This window comes from Charadrius vociferus, unplaced genomic scaffold (assembly GCF_000708025.1).
Source record: "Charadrius vociferus isolate BGI_N301 unplaced genomic scaffold, ASM70802v2 scaffold163, whole genome shotgun sequence".
NCBI classification, from domain to species: Eukaryota; Metazoa; Chordata; class Aves; order Charadriiformes; family Charadriidae; genus Charadrius; species Charadrius vociferus.
The window spans coordinates 6,856,395-6,875,364 of NW_009648332.1; the positions used below are offsets into that span (position 1 = coordinate 6,856,395).

Here is an 18,970-nt window from a genome sequence, read left to right on the forward strand (position 1 = left end):
CAAGGGGCGGGCCCCCCTGCCACTAGACCAGGTTGCTCAAAGCCCCACCCAGCCTGGCCTTGAACACCTCCAGGGATGGGGCCTCAACAACTTCTCTGGGCAACCTGCTCCAGTGCCCCACCACCCTCAAAGTGAAAAATTTCTTCCTAATATCTAATCTAGATCTACCCTCTTGCAGTTTAAAACCATTACCTCTTGTCCTATCACTACATGCTCTTGTGAAAAGTTCCTCCCCAGCTTTCTTGTAGGCCCCCTTCAGATACTGGAACGTTGCTATAACATCTCCCTAGTGCCTTCTCTTCTCCAAGCTGAATAACCTCAACTCTCTCCGCCTGTCTTCATAGCAGAGGTGCTCCAGCCCTCGGATCATCTTTGTGGCCCTCCTCTGGACCCACTCCAGCAGGTCCACATCCTTCTTATGTTGGGGGCTCCAAAGCTGGATGCAGTCCTCCAGGTGAGGTCTCATGAGAGCAGAATAAAGGAGCAGAATCGCCTCCTTCGACCTGCTGGCCATGCTTCTTTTTATGCAGCCCAGGATGCGGTTGGCATTCTGGGCAATGCGTGCTCACAGCAGGCTCATGTTGAGCTTCTCATCCACCAACACCCCCAAGTCCTTCTCCTCAGGGCTGTTCTCAATCCATTCTCCACCCAGCCTGTATTTGTGCTTAGGACTGCCACAACCCACATGCAGGACCTTGCACTTGGCTTTGTTGAACTTCATGAGGTTCACACAGGCCTACCTCTCAAGCCTGTCCAGGTCCCTCTGGATGGCATCCCTTCCCTCCAGCATGTTGACTGCTCCACACAGCTTGGTGTCGTCAGCAAACTTGCTGAGGGTGCACTCAATCGCAACATCCACAACACCAACATAGATGTTAAATAGTACCAGTCCCAATACTGACCCCTGAGAAACACCACTCGTCACTGCTCGCCACTTGGACATCGAGCCATTGACTGCAACTCTTTGAGTGTGACCATCCAGCCAGTTCCTCATCCACCGAGTGGTCCATTGTTCAAATCCATGTCTCACCAATTAAGAGATAAGGACGTCATGTGGGACAGTGTCAAATGCTTTGCACAAGTCCAGGTAGATGATGTCAGTTGTTCTTCCCTTATCCACCAATGCGGTAATGCTGTCATAGAAGGCCACCAAATTTGTCAGGCACAATTTGTCCTTAATGAGGTCATGTTGGCTGTCACCAATCACCTCCTTATTTTCCATGTGCCTTAGCAGAGTTTCCAGGAGGATCTGCTCCATGATCTTTCTGGGCACACAGGTGAGACTGACTGGCCTGTGGTTTCCCAGGTCTTCCTTTTTTCCCTTCTTAAAAAATGGGTGTTATGTTTCATCTTTTCCAGTCAGTGGGAACTTCAGCAGGCTGCCATGACTTCCCAAATATGATGGATAGTGGCTTAGCAACTTCATCCGCCAGTTCCCTCAGGACCTGCAGAAGAATCTCATCAGGTCCCATGGACTTGTGCACCTTCAGGTTCCTCACCTGGTGTTGAACCTGGTCTTCCTCTACAGTGGGTCGTTCCTCATTCTCCCAGTCCCTGTGTTTGCCATCTGCAACTTGGGCAGTGTGGTTAGAGCTCTTACCGGTGAAGACTGAGGCAAAGAAGTTGTGGAGTGTCGCAGCCTTGTCCATGTCCTGGGTGACGAGATCTCCCGTTTCCTTCCTGAGTGAGCCCACATTTTCCCTAGTCTTCCTTCTGTCACTGACATAACCTGAAGCAAAGGCTTTCTTGTTGCCCTTGACGTCCCTGACCAGATTTAACTCTACCTAGGCTTTAGCTTTCCTAACTTGATCCCTGGATGCTCAGGCAATTTATCTGTATTCCTCCCAGGCTACCTACCATTGCTTCCATCCTCTGTAGGCTTTCTTCTTCTGTTTGAGATTGTCAAGGAGCTCCTTATTCATCCACGAAGGCCTCCTGGCTTTTTTGCCTGACTTTCTCTTTGTCAGGATGCATTGCTCCTGAGCTTGAAGGAGGTGGTCCCTGAATATTAGCCAGCTTTCTTGGGCCCCTCTTCCCTCCAGGGCTTTATCCCATGGTACTCCACCAAGCAGATCCCTGAAGAGACCAAAGTCTGCTCTCCTGAAATCCAGGGTAGCAAGCGTATGGTGCGCCATCCTTGCCTCCCTAAGGATCACGAATTCCACCATCTCATGGTCACTGCAGCCAAGGCTGCCCTTGAGCTTGACATTCTCCACCAGCCCCTCCTTGTTGGTGAGAACAAGGTCCAGCCTGGCACCTCTCCTCATTGGCTCCTCCATCACTTGGAGAACGAAGTTATCATTGACGGATTCCAGGAACTTCCTGGATTCCTTATGCCCTGTTGTGTTGTCCTTCCAACGAGTGGTTGAAGTCCCCCATGAGGACCCGGGCTTGTGAACATGAGACTCCTCCTATCTGTCTAGAGAGGGCCTCATGCTCCCTCTTCCTTGTCAGGTGGCCTGTAGCAGGCCTGCACTGTAACATCACCTGTCCGTGCTCTCCCTTTAATCTTGACCCATAAGCTCTCAGTCAGCTTATGGGTTTGTTGCCCTCTTGTTTGTTGCCCACACTACATGCATTTGCAGAAAGGCATTGAAGTTGGGCCCCCGATGAAGCTGGAGTGGCTGGTTTTCCTTTGTGCTGCACTCCAGGTGCTCTCCTGCTGACCTGCAACCCTTCCCCAGGTTTTGGGCCTCTATTACTGGTATTTGCACCATATTGGTAGGAGTGGGATAGACTGTGGTTCTCTTCCCCAGCAACTCTAGTTTAAAGCCCTAAACTCTAGTTTAGTTTAAACTCTAGCTTAAAGCCCTAATTTATTAAGCTGTAGTTACATAATATTTCTTTCCTACTTTCAGAAAGAAAACCCACATGTTATATTAGAGTTGCAAGATCCTACTGTTAAAACCTAAGTAAATTAAACATAATGGAACTTGTAGTGTTTCAAACACCTTCAGAAGGTGCAACTTTGGTAAGTCTGAGCCTTAAATAGAGGGAATTTCCATGCAACTCTGATCAACAGAATTTATGTATCTGCAAAAATCTTGGCTTCAGACAGTATCAGTTTGACTTCTGTTCACAAATATGAAGTTGCAGTTAAACCCATTTTATAACAAACACCAAAACAAAGGCTTAAGGCCTGAGGCATTCATACACTTGCCAACTCTAAGCTTACACTGATACTGCACAGCACTCTTCCACAAAGATAAAAAGCAGTGGGACTGTTCCTCAAGTGCTGCCTATTCAGTCAATATTCTGTTCCCACGCAGATCTAAACCTCGAGTAACTGCAGAGTTTACTGGAATTTCTTGACATTTCTAGCAGCAAACTACATGGCAGAAATTCATTTAATAGGAGTAACAGTTACTGAAACAGGTCTTAACTTAAAAATGAGTACGCAAGCAGCCATCTGTATGATTAAGGGCTGAAAAAAGACCACAGGAAGTGATTCAGAGACTTCTCACTGAATTATTGGAAGTCAGAGTTTTCAGATAATTTCTAAAGCGAACTGTCTCTACTTCAGAGCAGAAGTGAATCACACTAATTCTATTCCTTCATCATCATTAGAATAGCAGTTTGCTGCAGAAATAGTCACCAGCCCTCACTTGCAGGGTAGAACAACTGTTATTCATAAATAAGAACCATTAAACAATACTACAAGATTCCCTTGTTCAATAAATTTGTATCTCAGATAAATTTCAGTAAAGATTTTTCATTTAGATGTCTACCAAGGACATTCCTTACCTTTTGATAACAAGACCGTGCATGTGCACACATGCACATACACATACTTAGTTGCTTAAAACACATCAAGTTTTTTTATTCCCAAAAATCTCTATCCTCCCTTCTAAGCATACGCATACGTTGCTGAACAAGTATGACTCAAGTCCCTCAGCTTGTTGCTCTGCAGGTAGTAGGAGAGTATACTACTCGCTGAAAGGGCACTGCTGAAACTCCTTTCCTCCATATAAACTTACCTGGACATTCTGCTGAATGCGAGCGGGAGTGACACTCTTGGGAATGGCAACCACTTTACGCTGCACTTGCCATCTGTTAAGAGAAGGCGGAAAGAAATTTTTCTATGTATGCAGCCCAAGAATATTTATTTTGGTTGAGTAATAATCTGTGGCAGCAGAGATGCCACTTACGTTTCTATGTGAAATACAAATACCCAGAAGAGGGCTGACATAGCACTGTATTGTATTAGGACCTAGTATGTCCAACCTCAAGCAAGACAGCAGCCAGTGGACTAAATCAATGAGAGGAAGACGCTTGTGCCTTTGAACAAGCAAGCAAGTTTCAGGTGCTTTAAGCTAGAAACCCAAGAAACAGTCAGAAAAATGTACTTAAGCATTTTATGCAAGTTCCAACACAACAACCACTGAGAAACCAGAAGAAAACCCAGATCTCTCAAGTGCCTGTCTAATGGCTTGAGCCCCAAGCCTTGAACACGTTCAGCTGGCAGGGTAACGTGCTGCTGTCCAAGACTGCACTAGTGATATTGATAGACACAGAGCCAGAAAAAATGACAATGGAAGTCCAATTTTACATTACAAGGTGCTGATCACATTCTGGGTATCACTCAATCATCTTGTTTCCCAGTATCCAGTAGCTGGCTTTAGCTATACAAAAACAAAACAGAAAATGGTTCTTCATTGTGAAGAAGGAAGGTCCCTTCCTCAGCCCCTCTTCCTGGGAGCCTATTTGAATGCAAGAAGAGCTCAAGGGTTCAAGCAACTGGCTACAGGCAAATTCAGTAGGTGGCATTCAAATGTGGTACACTGCTGCCTTAATTTTCCTACTGCTATTCCACAACAAAAAAAGGTAGTGAACTGTCCCAGGCCAGGATACAGGCCCTGAATGGACCCCTCTGATCTAGTCCATCCATGTGCCCTAGGGCAGGACCAACTCTAGCAGCTTTGTAGAAAAAGCACCAAATGGGGTTTGCTTTTTGCACTCCCTGTGATTTTAACTCCCCACTGATGTAGAAGAACAAGCGCTTTAAGTAGATTCCTTCTAGCTTGCGTCTTTTGCTTTACTTATGACCGGGTCCCAAATGCCACTCTCTCCCACAATTGTTCTGTACCTGAGAACGATCTGTGCAGGTGACTTGCTGTATTTTTCTGCCAGTTTTTTGATCCCAGGTTCTTCTAGAAGCACAGGCTCATCTGGATGTTTCCACATGCGATCTGGAGAACCCAGCGGACTGTAGGCAGTGACAACCAGTCCTCGTTTCTGGCAGTGAGCTATCAGCTCATTTTGAGCTAGGTAAGGATGGCATTCTACCTATTAAAGTGACCCACAATGAGCGGCTACAGAACAGGTATCAACACAAAGCTCTAAGAAAACAAGAAGTCAAAAGTACAGCAGAACCAAACATATCACAGGAGGTCATTCCAGATTCTGTAAAACCTTATGAGGATAAGCTTTAAATGAAAGAACGAAAGAGCGTCTGGTAGGCTAAGTTTACAGGAAAAGGAGAATAGATCACCTAAGTTTAGTGTGCTGGATTTTCCACACATACCAAACAGGTCATCCAACAAGCAAGGAAGCTCTCTACGCGACGGATTCAAGTTACTCCCTCCCAGTCTTTCTTTCTTATAGACTAAATTGTTCATCACAGGGAAAACGAACTCTTCCACAGATCTGTTCAGCTAAGCAGGCATAAATGACCACAGAACATCGATGGATATAGGCTACCTCCCCAACACAATAATCTGCCTGGAAAGACCACCTCTGTGCCACTACTCCTGCAGAGGTGACTATATTCTTCCCTGTACCTAAGAAGCTACACCCCTTGTGCTAAACAGATGGTTTACAAATTCTTCGCTTTTATGGACAACATAGGAAAGGTATTCATCCTCTTCTTTATTCACCTTACCTGGAGCACCCCTGGTTTGACAGTAGCCACACTTAGTACATCATCAATCTGACGACTGTTGAAGTTCGACAGCCCAATGGCTTTCACAAGACCTTTTTCTACCAGCTTCTCCATAGCCTTCCAGGTATCCTTGTAATCAGTGTAGTCATAACGCATCGTGTTATCAGGATTCTTTGGGAACAGATTGTCCCCTCGTCTGCAGGATCAAAGGTAAAGTGTAAGTACATATACCACATTATTTATATTGTGTTAGTTCTTCACTAAAAGAAACTTTTCTCAAAGTATCCTTAAAAGCTTATACGTAGTTTAGAGGGTAGAGTACAAACTGAGCGAATTTGTTGAATTCCACTCTGCTGACTTAACCTATAAGAAGTTATTTCACGTACTGTCTTTCCTAATAAACTTGTTATACGGTACTTTGAACTACTTACCTATATGGTAGCAACTACACAGAACTGATAAGCCACTGTATACACAGCAGCAGCAGCTTGCACACTTTGATCCTAGCAAAACAGCTGATTTAGAGAATAGCAACTCAGAGGGTGGCTGTGGTTTTTCAATTTGTTTTTGAGAGGACTGATGTTCTTCATAGTCTGTTTGGAGCTGCTACCAAAGGGATCTTGGTTTAAGAGTTATCTAGGAGAGACTGTATTCAAAGTATGCTGGTTTCCCACTCCCTCTGGATTCTGTAGCAGTGTCAGCACTTGATACAAGTGCAGATTCTCATACAGGTCTTAACATTTACATGCTGATTGTGGGTTGGGTGTGTTTCCCACCAACCCATTTAAAAATAAAATAAAATTTTAAAAAACAACACCCTCCTCCCCAAACCAAAAACAACAACAAAAAACCCAAATCAGACACAAAGAACCTGGTTATGCCAGGTGACACCACCATACTGCCAAAGGGCAGTGACTGGCCTCTGCACAGTCCACACATGGAGGGGTGCCTGCAACCCCACTGGAAGAGCACTGCTGGACACTGCCAGCTCAGGTCGCAGAGACTGTTTTACATAGCTTGAGCTAAGCAGCGAATGGTGTGAGAAATGGCAGCAGCTGGGGACAAGGGGAGACGTTTTTTGTTCATGTCATTGACAAATCTAGAAGCAAAAATAACTGAAAGCCTTATGAGCTCCCAACTCAGAAAAGCAGTATACTACTCTCGACATATGAGGCTAAGTGAGAGATTAATTTTCAAGACCTGGAGGCGCTGTGATTTTCATCCGGAAGTCTTTTTTAATTTCTGTGTAAATAACATTTGTTTGCTCAGCTTCCCAATACAACAGGCATTATAGACAGCCACACATTAAAACAGTTGAAGCAGAGCTAATGCAAAACCGGAGAGTGAACAGTTTCCAATGAAAAAACATGAAACTGCTTTATTAGAATGTCAGCTTTGTCAACAGTTTCTACACCATCAAGAAAATCTAAATATTAGTAATATCTAAATATGCATCATTATTTGTGTTATGTGTTGTTATCAAAGCAACGTTTAATGTTGTTTTTTTTTTTTCAATCAACTGGAACACAAACTTATTTCACAACAGGGGGAATTTTTAACAGAAGTTCTTCCTCCAAAACAGCTCTACTTGAAAACACTTCCTCATTCTGTTATGCTGAGGGATATATTTGAGCGTCTTTCCTTTTATCGGTAGTGTTGTATGCTTCGTAAGATCCAGTTCATATGACTAGAAGGGGAAAAAAAATGTTCTCAAATTTGCAGAACAGACAGAAGCCCCTCAATCTGACAGGTTTTCCCCTGCTGAGTGAAGTCTCCATGCAAGCAGCTGGTCAGGAGATTTATTCTCCCCTTGCGGCCTTACTGATTGTAGGGGGAAAAAACTTCATCCACATCTACAAGAAAATAGAGCAAGGAACTCTTCTTCTGACAGGGTTGTAGGATAGGTGCGTTTTGCACTTAATGAGAGAACTACCTCTTCTCACATTTCCTCAGATTGTAGAATTAGTGCAATTAAAGTGTCCTAAGAAGTCATTTGCATTTCCTCCTCATACAGATACCACCATGATACTGCATGTGCTTGGCCACTTCCATACCGTTAATAACTATTAGTGAAAAGTGTTGTCTTCTTTACAAAGCACTTAATTGTCATTTTACAGATAAGTAAAACTAAGGCACAAAGCAGTTTTATTATTTCCTTAAAGTTACCATGTAGGTCAATGGCAGACCCAAGAATAGCTGCCACACTTCCTCAATGACTAGAAGACACTAGACTAATTTAAACTTCTAATATATTTTAAACTCAAAAGATTTTACCTCACAGCAAGCCAAATTTTCAGCTAGTGTAGAATGGCAAGCTTCAGTATAGAAACCTGTCACATAAAGCTTTATTACTTTTTCCCAGTTAGACTACTTTCAGTTACCTAACTTTGGCACCCGTGCCAAACTGTCAGCAGGTTAGTTACCTAACTTCATTGCCTACTTGTTCTGACTATTAAAAAAAAGTAATTGCTTAAAGATTTCAAATGAAGACTTAATACCCATTTTTCCAGACTCAATTTCTAAATAATGAGAACAATTATCCCTTTTCTATTTACAGTACTTCTACACAAAACCAGAATTTTTGTCTCCTCTACTGTATGATTACAGACATGCTACAAATCTAACAGCAAACAAATCCCCACCCGGCTGAAATTCAAAGACGAATGAAATTCAAAACAATTGTTTCTGTGAATGGATGGACCAAGTATGAGTAAGGGTACACCGCATGGGTAGAAAAGTGTCTATATGCCAGTCCACTACACTATTAGCTACACTGAAAAACATCTTGCAGGCAGTATACACAGGAAGAAATTCACAGCTCAGAAAGAAGGTCCTGAGGATATAACACCAACCACTTATGCAAAACTGGGGTTTCTGCATTCTGTGACCTTTCCACATAGAACTTACTCAAAGGCATGTGGCCAGTGCATAAGGTACAGGTCCAGGTAATCCAGTTTCAAATCTCCAAGTGTTTTCCTTAGTGCTGGCTCTACATCTTCTGGGTGGTGCTTGGTATTCCAGAGCTTTGATGTTACAAACAGGTCCTCCCTTTTAATAACCTTTAAGAAAGGGAGGAGAGCTTAATTTACTGGAACAAGTTCAGAATAAGAATGGCAGCAATTCCCCAACCAGCTTTAAAAGAAAGAGAAGAATTTAAGTCTTAAAAAAAGTAACACATGGAACCTACAAATTAAACTTTTCAAAAATACACTGGATGGAGAAGAGTGAGAGAAATACACACATTTGCCAGTCCTAAAGTTTAACAAATACTTCACAATTTATTAGAAGTTTTGAAAAACAAAACGATCCTCTCCACACACACACTTTTCCAAACTTTCCAATTCAAGGGTTAAAACCACTACTAAGTGTGATGTGGCCAAAATAATAGTTTATTCATATGTAAATTTTGCAATCTCTATTTAACAATTCACATATTCTAGGCACAACCAACTAACTTACTATACTCATCACATGTTATAAACCAAGAATGCTTCTCTTGGAAAGAGCGTGGGAAAATAAACAGAAGAAGTTTCCCCAAACCTCTGCACTTGAGTTTCTAGGTTCTGGAAGGAATGCACTAAGAACTGAGTACCCTGTATTGGAAGGGTAAGACCCAGAAATTAAATAAATAGAGAGCTGGTTAACTAAGAAATATAAAATGCAAAAGGAAGATCATATTTGGGAAGCTGAAGCAGGGAACACCATCAGAGGGCACTTCTCACTGTCTTATGTATGACCAAATCTCACTCAAGTCTATAATTTGTAGAAGCTGGCGTCATTAATTCCTTAGTTTCTCTCCTCCAACTATTCAGCTATTTGTGTGTTTCACATATGGCTGTTGTGTTCAAAGAGCAAGATGTTTTAAAAATTTTACTTTTAAGTTAGCTAGCTAATATGAACGGAATAAGAGTCTCCTATGCTTCCCTATATTAGTTACCTTATCTAGTAGGAAGGAATCCCTGGAGCAAGCTGAAAACAGCCTCTCAAGCTAATCACATAACAAAGACATTGCCCTAAAGCCAAGGCACCAGCAGCAGGAAAGCAGAAACATAAGAACTTTCTTTCCATGCACTCTGAGGCTGAAGAGGTAATCCTTCTGGCCCCTCAGGCCAACAAAAGCAACAATTTAAGATTCCACCTCAGGTCATCCAGAGGAATGCCTGTCACATTACATTATATTTAGGCCATGGAGTTTCAGGTGAAGGCCCTAAAGGCACAGTTACCAAACCTTCAAACGCAATCACCGTTTTAAAAGAAAAAGTATGTATTTACTCACTCATATTTTATCTATAACCAAAAAACCCATAGTCACCAAATTTGCTGTGGCTACCCAACATTGCATGCTATTCTAGACTGGCAAACTAGAGTAACTTTTAATATGAATCATGGCAAATATTTTACATTATAACTACTGATTCTGGGAACCTCCAATTTTTAAATACCCGAATTGGGATACTTAGTGAGGGAGAAAGGGGCAGGCAAGGAAATTATTAAAAAAGGCATTTTCTGTAGCTTCCATGAAAATATTCCTGACAATCTTTTCTCCTCCTGACAGCCACGATGGTTATAAGAGGAGAGAAAGACCTCTTCCATACCTGCTTCTGATTAATAACAAACAGCTGGGATGGACTAGGAGGAAAAGCCACAGATATTAACTTTACAGTCTACTTTCAGGTCACAGTTGTAAATTTTGATTCAACATACAGTTAGCATGGTGATTCCCATGTTTTTACCTTGTTGGGCCCAAGACATTCCTGGAAAGCCTCACCAATCTCCGCTTCATTGCTGTAAGCTGCCGCACAATCGATGTGGCGATAACCCACGCTTAGGGCATATTTCACAGCTTCTTTCACCTGTAATCAGAATCAGATTATCCGATGCAATCAGTGGAAAGGGACACATGACTGGAGAGATGGAGGAAAAAAAATATGTTAGGAACTTCATGAAGAACACCCCCAAAGTATGGACCTATGTAAGGTCATGAGACTCAAAGGGAGTAGGATACAGCTCTCTGTGGCACAGCCTTTAGGAGTAAAGTGCTAACTCCTAGCAGATGCTCCAAAAGTAACAAGAAAATGGACCATGCACACAGGCCAAGCATGCAAGAATTCACCAGATAGAACAGGGATTCATTCTTAACCAGAGCTGTCACACTTTTCTTAAGTGAGCTTAAGAAGCAGTTTTCAAATAAATCATGGCTTTGGAAGACAAACTTTCTGGAACTAACAGACCAATCGATCAATGTCAGGCAAGCCTGGAAGACACCTCTTCCCTACCAGTAAATGAAGAGCCTGGTTTCTGACACAGTTTCGGTGTCGTTCAACTGCTCACACCTAATTTCTAAGATAACGCGATTTTATGGCACATTTTTCCCTCATGTCTCATTCTCATTGATTGCACAACGATGCAAGTCACTATACTGCTGAATGTTAACCCATGGCCTGCAGGGGATCTCCTGATGAAGCTCACAGCTTTGCATTTTGCTTTCCACATAGTTGACAATGAAGGTGTTGCCAAAAGCCACACATCCTGTACTCCATATCGTTACACATAAGCCAGAATGGTTTGGAATAAAAGCACTACACTTCAAATATGTTTCTGCTTTTGAAAGCTCTAATGAAGCAGAAAACATATTCACATGTGGGCCTCAGATAAGGAGCAAGTCTAGAAACCAAAGAAGAGAACACAGAATGGCATATTGTCAAGGATTCTTAAATAGCTTTTGAACAAAGATTTTTAATAACCAACTGTGCAAGAACCAAGAATTACTCAGACTTCAGTGTAGTCATTAATTCCCGTTAGGTTGATGAGCATTAAGTAAAATTCATTTTATTTAACTTCCAGTGGACAGTAAGCACATGTTCTCTTTTACATCCGCCCATCTCTAGTGCTACAGTAATAGTGTCTTATCTGTGCACTGATTTCTATATGTTGCTCTTCTCTGACTTGTCTCTCAAGACTGTGCAAGACTGTAAATTACTGTGTGTATAAGGCTTGACGGAATAGGGCCCTAATCTACTTATAGAGATTGTGTGTTTCTTGTCAAGAGACTAAAAAAACGTGTCCACAAAGGCGAGAGACTGATTTCTTTCACTTTAATCAAAGTACTGGCATGTTTCATTTTAAAGCTGACAAAATTATTAACAACAATTAAAGACATGTACAGTCCTGCTTTCAGCTGCTACAGAAACAGAAGGGGGAATCAGACATGAGAAAGATCTTTCTTCTACTGGTGGATTTTATTTATTTTTCTTGTCCAGGACCGCAGTAAAGGCAGACAGGATATTCTGACTGCATTCCTTGGCATTTTGAGAAGGAAACCAGAACGTAGAACTGTTTCCCTTAGCCAGAATGACAAAGCACTTCTATTACAGCAGTGAAGTAAGCTCTTCCTTTCTCTAGCAGGATGGTATTTACAGTCCTTGTTTCACTTTGACAAAGACATTCTTCAGAAGATCACTACAAGTCAAGGTCGTATTAATTCTGAAATCACTGGAGACATATTAAAGACTTTTAAGACTTAATATCCTCACACACACACCCCACAAAGGTGTGAGCTGGGGAGAAGAAACAGAGAGGAAAGGAAAAACAGACATGTTCTTTGTCTGTACTAATGCTCCATTTCCTCTATCAGGATAATACTTTTTTTTTAAATCCAAACAGCTACAAAACTTGCCATAAATGAAAGCAGACACCACTTGCAGAAAACCAGGGATAAGACACTCCAAACACGTCTCTGCAAAGTGATAAAAAGGAGACCTTATTTCTATATCAGAGTGTTTTGATAAATTTCTAGCACTGAAAAAACTGGAACCGGCCATTTAAATAAGGTTTGTATTTGGACAATATTTATATTTGTGTAAACTACTCTCAGCCTACTAAGATATTCCAACATGAACTGAGAGCTTCTGTTCCACACAAAAGGCAAATAACCAAGAGAAAATGAGCAAAAAAGCAGTTGGGGGGGGGCGGGAACGACAGGATGGGGGACGACCATAGTAACAGACAGATGTGAACGTAAGAAGAAAGTTTTGTATTTTTGAGGCTATGTTCAGACAGGTACATGCATTTCCTGGGGGGCAGGGGGGAAAAACACAACAGAAGCACTTAGAGCTTCATATGCTTCTGGATATTTGGTGCTGTGAAGTAATAACAGCCAAAGGATCCCTCAAACTTTCCATATATTCTTTAGTTTAGCGTGGCAATACTGCTATAGAAGGAGCAATTACTGAGCTCATTTTACATGAGCAAATTCAGTCACACAGCTTAAGTGTGACTCACCAACCTAGCATCATGGAACTACAGAAAGTAGGTCTGAAAGAATCTTGAGACATCATCTAGTCTATCCTCATGCCCCACAGCAGTGCCAACTCAGTCTAAACCACTCCTACACGTTTGTCAAAACCCTTCTTGTGACAGGCAGCCTATTTCAATGCTTAGGTATCTTTATGTTCACAGCCTTTTAAATGTCTAACCAAGACGGCCCTGATACCACATCCTATTCCTCAGACATGAAACCCATAGCTTCCCCTCTGAGAGGGCTTTTTGCGCATTTGGAAAGCATCAGCATGCCTCGTCTCAAACCTCTCTTGACCATGTAACTGTAGGCGCTTCCATCTTTCATCACAACTCACTTTCCCCAGACCTTGCATTACTGTTGCCACTGTCTTATCAGCTGGTTCGTGCTTTTCTTGAAGTAGTTTGCCCCAAACCAGATACAGTATTGCAGCTGAAGCCTTTCTCTCCTTCACTGTATAGCAATGCCTAGGATCTACACTCCCATTTATACATCCTAGCAAGGGACTTGGTCTTCCCACCTACCCTCGTTCATTTTTTAAGTCAGAGGAACACGGTACTGCTAACAATCAGGGGCAGATTCAGAACAGAATCCATAAGTCCCAGTTCATTATAATATCCATTACTAGATTTCCAATTCTTCAATTTGCCCATCACAAGGTGAAAAACATGCGTTTTTTTTTTATTTCCAAGCAACACAGCAATCAATTGACTAGGGAGCCTCTTCTGCACAGCCCCAAGCCATTCTGAAGAGGCTTTCACTCTAACAGTTCCAGTTAGTAACACTTGGAAAGAAAAGGCTCTGACAGCCTCCCCTGCTTCCTGCAAAGTTGCCACATTTTACCAGTCCAAGTACATTTGATGAAGGGGAATAGAAAAAAAAAAACCCTAAAAAAAAGCCAGATCACCAGTCCACGTGATATACTGATGCAATATGACTAGAACATGTGTTACTATATCACAGTTTGTACATACTGTACTAAAATTTGCTGAAAAGGAACTCAGACCGCCACATAAGTAATGCTAACTTAGAGCTGACGTTCCCTAAAGGAAAGAGTTTTGTCTCCTATCCTTCAGATGTGGAATTCAAGTTCCTCCTTAAAATATACCAGTAGTAGTGATTTTTTGTGCATGTAACACGGATTCTCTAGATTGTCTAAAAACTTTTCAAGAACTAACTGGTCTCCTCCATAGCTGCAACCCTGTCACAAGACACCCAGTCCCCAGTCTGACCAGTTTTTCTAAGGTACACATTTCCTCCTCAGCCTTCCTGAAGTTTCACACAGTAAAACAAAACTTCCCTCAGCCCCATGTCTGTCTTTCCCCACAGAATCAGCCTCTGCCACAGCAGGCTAGACTGTTCATCTGGTGGGGACCAGTCCTCCAGGTTGAAAGCATGGCCCACTTGAGAGAAGAGAACAAAGCATCAAAGGACTACAGGTAATCAAGCCGAAAATATAAAAAAAACAAAAAAACCAAAACAACAACAAACATGCTACTGGTACTCCTGCTGCTCCTGTCTGAATGGACTTCTCTTTGAACTCATTCATGCTGCCAGTTCATAAGCTTCTGTACTGTGTTCCCTTCCATTCAACAGCCTGCCATCATGTTCCCATGGTAACACGTAAAACAAATTTCTCTTTAGCATTTGATCATGTAAGATTGAAAACATTCTATTATTTTTAATCTTCCAACGTGGATTTAGGTTCAATAATTTCCACCCCCTATTCTTACCATCTAGGAAACTAGGGCTGCAATGACACCTTTGTAGTGGAGTGCTAAGATCTGGCTACAAGGACAGGGGTTGTTTAGGGTCGGGAATAGTAACAGCAATAATAAAGAAATTAATCAAGAGAGTAAGGTCAAGACTGAAAAGCAACTTGGCGAGGAAAATAATCACAATCTGCAAAATATTTACCCCAAATAACCTAAAAGCTATCCCCTTCCACTCTTGCTTCTAATGCAGCCTTTGCACAAAACAGCTTCACAAATAGCTTCTACTTGGGAAACAACTAGATTAAATACAATCAATTATTATTCTTCTGCTTCTCTAAGTTTTTGGCCCTTAGTCTTTAATTCACAGCTGCAATTATTTTCCCTGAACTACATCACATCCTTTTATGGGAAAATCATTTGAACACTCTGCCAAATTGCTGGTATGCTTCCAAATTTGATAAATCTCCATTTAAAATATGCAAACAATTATGAAGAGTGATAAATATTAATTTATTCATTCCATAGGAAAGGAACAGCAGCAACTTCTGTAACTCTGGCCATTTTCACCACACTTTCTAGATCATGTCTTCAATATATTCTAGGAGTAAGTCTTTGAAGATTCCACAGAAGTGACTCCCACTGACTTCCATGGAACCCCAGAGAAGATCTCTGAATCCCATGTGAGGTTCAGCTGCTAGAAGTGCTGCTTACTACGGCAAAACCCATCTGAACAAGGTTTAAACTATGCACAAGCAGGATCTTTCCAGGTTGTTTTACAAGATCGGACTTTCCTCAGAACAGTTAGTGCCCAAGATAAACAATGCATTAATATTTTGTTTCTTTAGTTTCAGGCATTTGTTTTAGCACAATGCCCATTAAACTGCTTTGAGTGCATAGAAATTCATCCATTAAGTTCCTGCGTGTTAATAAACACAATTCAGCTGTCAGTTGACGTTTTAAGTGACAGAGCTGAACATTCACCCTTGTCCTTATTTTAGAGGTTGACTGAGCTCTCACACCAACTCAGCTTCCACATTAGCACAGCTTCTATTCCCAACAGATCCACTGTCCCGACAGTTGTTTGGACAGAAAACCCAACAATAAAATGGGTCTGAATAGATTTAATTTTTATAGCTCGTTTCCCACCTTTTCCTCTGGTTGGCATGAGCGAATAGCACAACAGGCCATCTTGAGAAGGGTTTTAACTTTCCCTCTCAGTCAGAAGCACAATGTCATCCGACATACTTCAAAAACCATCATGAAGCTAACACAAAAGGCATTAAAAACAACACTAAAAACAACAATAACAATTAAGAATTCCACCAAGCAAGAGGACACTCTTGCTGGACACTGCACATACTTGCTGTGAAAGGCAATCTCTGCCCCCAGGAATTTATCTTTTAAATAAATGAAACAGAAAGGAAAAGACAGACAAGGGGAAGAAGTATTACAGTAGGAGGCACAGCCCATAGCGTGCAAACATTCCCACAGACAGTTTGTAATAACACACAGAATTGTTTCCAAGTGGGGTGTTGCCAATTCGTTGCATTTAGAAGCAGAGAGAATATCTAATAACACATTACTCTTCTCAGTCTAAAAGCAGGATGACCCAAGCTCTTTGTCTGCTTAACGTAGGCTAACCACTGGAATAGGACTTATTACAAGAACAACTAGAATTCCTGCCTCCCAAAATAACGCTTTCAGCTGAGCCATCAGCCCAAGCCAGAGGGATGTCTGGTCAAACTGGCAGCCTGAGGATTTACCAGTGGAAGAGTCAGGCACCATATTATAGCTACAGCTTTTTCCCTGTCTCATCCCACTTATTGCTCTCTTTCTGGATTCATCTCCCAGAGCACCACTGCCTGAGGACTGGGTGAACAAGTCTTAAGGGAATTTCTGCTGCTGCTTTTGTGCCTTAAGGCCTTAGTCATGCAAATACGTTCCACTGACTTCAGCGGACCCAAGACTAAAACCATTCAAGCAAAAGATACAGGCCTCAGATCCAGGATCTTCAGGGAAAAAAAAAGTGTACTAAACAAATACGAGTTGAGAGGACAATATTGTACTGTTCTCTGCTTACTTGGCCACGTTCACTTTTCCAAGTTCCCAGTCCTATGAGAGGCATCTTCTGCCCAGTGTGGAGTGCAACGAAGTCGCATGCTGCAGACATTTTTGCCTAAAAAACAACAAGAACAAACTGAGTTTTGCAGCAGTTCAGTAAGTTGCAACAATTCACCTTTTCTATGCAAAAATAAATAAATAAAATCAGAGGTCTTCATGATGCTAGAATAAAGCTGAAGTAGGTTCTTTACAGATTTTACTGCTATAAAGGAGATGAATAGGTACCCTGGAGAGAACAGAAAAGGAGCCCTTCTTTACAATGCACAGGTTTAAGATTTCTCAGGGTTAAGAAGTACAAAAAGAAGCATCCTACAATAACATACAATTAATACAGATGCTTAGGTGAAAACATGGTTTGTTTGGTTTTTTTCTTTTTTTAAATTGGCAGTAAGTATTGATGAGGCAGACAGGGGCAAGAGATTTTTGCCTGCCCTTAGCGTACAATAATTCCATAGGACTTCTGCACTGTCTTTCTCTTTTACCAACAGCTGGCTCAGGAACCAAGCTCTAATTCCTCTTTTACCAACTCACTAACAGCTGGCTCAGGAACCAAGCTCTAATTACTGCTGCAGCTGGGGATAAACACATTTTGTCAAAAACGGCTGCTGCAGATTAAGGTTTGAAGACCTGATACAGGTAGGGGTTTGATTAGGAGTGAATGGTAACAGCATTTATGAAGGTATAGCCCAGAAAAACAAAACAAAAAATAGTGCTCCAAAGAACATCACTGCTGGAGGATCAGTCCCATCTTTTTATGCCAGATAAGTGCTTTGTCACCCTTGAATCCCAATTTTCACCAACTCAGAGCTGAATTATCAGAGAAAAAAAAAAAAACAAAAACAACAGAAACATTTTGGAAGCATCTGCAACAGGCATAACTGTTTATGAATTGTTATATACCTACACCAGGCAAATGCTACCAAATGAGAAGACTACAAAAAAACAACACTAAAAATCCCTCTCTGATGTGAAGTGGGGGCTAGCAGAGAGGACAAAATGGAGACATTATCAAAGGTGGATACTAGAAAATAACATCTCAGTACATGGATCATATAAAAGCAGTGGATATATAAATTCTTTTTTTTAAGCACTCTGACACAGAACTATAAATAGCTGTGTGCAAAGTGAGCTAAAATACAGTAGGTCCTTACATATTTGTGTGTTTTGAATCCCAAAAGAACTTTCTGTCTTCCTGCTCCATCAGAAAGGGACACTATCATTTCAAGAGCCGAAAGATTCTCTGATGGAAATTTGAGACTTAAGAGCTCAACTCTTGCATAAGATGCATTTCAAGTACAAATAGAATGCAATAGCTAGCATTGCTATTAGAGAAAGTGTCACACGTGATTTAGCACTAATTCACAGAGGCATAGCCACCTTCCGTTACTAAAGGGAGAATGAAAAGAGATTGTACAAAGTCAGTTGTCACTTTGAACTTGGGCTTCTCTCTCATGCTTAGCACTGTGATATCCAAGTATTTTCCCTGTGAAATTCACCAGAATCAAGGTCCAGCATGATCTTCCATTACCTGTTGCTGGCTTTATAGCTGCTGCAAACAGCAATTTGCTCACAGTGACAAAGCTTTATATCAAAAAGGAAGGTTTTTACAGTGTGTCCCAACATCCTCACAATCTACATGTTTGGTCAAACTGTTAAAAAGAAACCACATTCAGGATAAGCTCCAAAGCCGTCTAGCTGATTTCAGCAGAAGCTGAGGAAGTTACTTCCCAAGTTCAGCTGTGTCCAAACTCATAAAAGTTACTTGTTTAAAAAAAAAAAACACAAACAAAATCAAGAGTGTAAGCATGCAGTGTTGGTTGAATGGCTCACTGTGTAGGAGGAATGTATGTTTTCAAAGCAGAGCATTCACACAGCATGCTATCCCAAAATAGCTCTGCCTTCTCCGCATTGTTATCATTTCCCTCAGATAGTTAAGTCCCAGCTGATGGATGTGCT

At 41.6% G+C, this 18,970-nt stretch overlaps 1 protein-coding gene across 1 annotated transcript in view; it reads right to left on the minus strand.

The window, feature by feature from the left end:
- The window catches only part of AKR1A1 (aldo-keto reductase family 1, member A1 (aldehyde reductase)), a 21,831-nt gene extending 4,767 nt beyond the window's left edge, over positions 1 to 17,064 (minus strand). Inside the window, exons 1-6 of the mRNA XM_009884659.1 lie at positions 16,974 to 17,064; positions 10,615 to 10,734; positions 8,789 to 8,940; positions 5,882 to 6,077; positions 5,087 to 5,286; positions 3,978 to 4,050 (exon numbers count right to left, since the gene is read on the minus strand). Coding sequence (XP_009882961.1) covers positions 3,978 to 4,050; positions 5,087 to 5,286; positions 5,882 to 6,077; positions 8,789 to 8,940; positions 10,615 to 10,734; positions 16,974 to 17,063 — 831 coding nt within the window. The 5' untranslated portion in view covers position 17,064. The remainder of the gene's footprint in view (positions 1 to 3,977; positions 4,051 to 5,086; positions 5,287 to 5,881; positions 6,078 to 8,788; positions 8,941 to 10,614; positions 10,735 to 16,973) is intronic.
- Between the last annotated feature and the right edge of the window lie 1,906 nt (positions 17,065 to 18,970).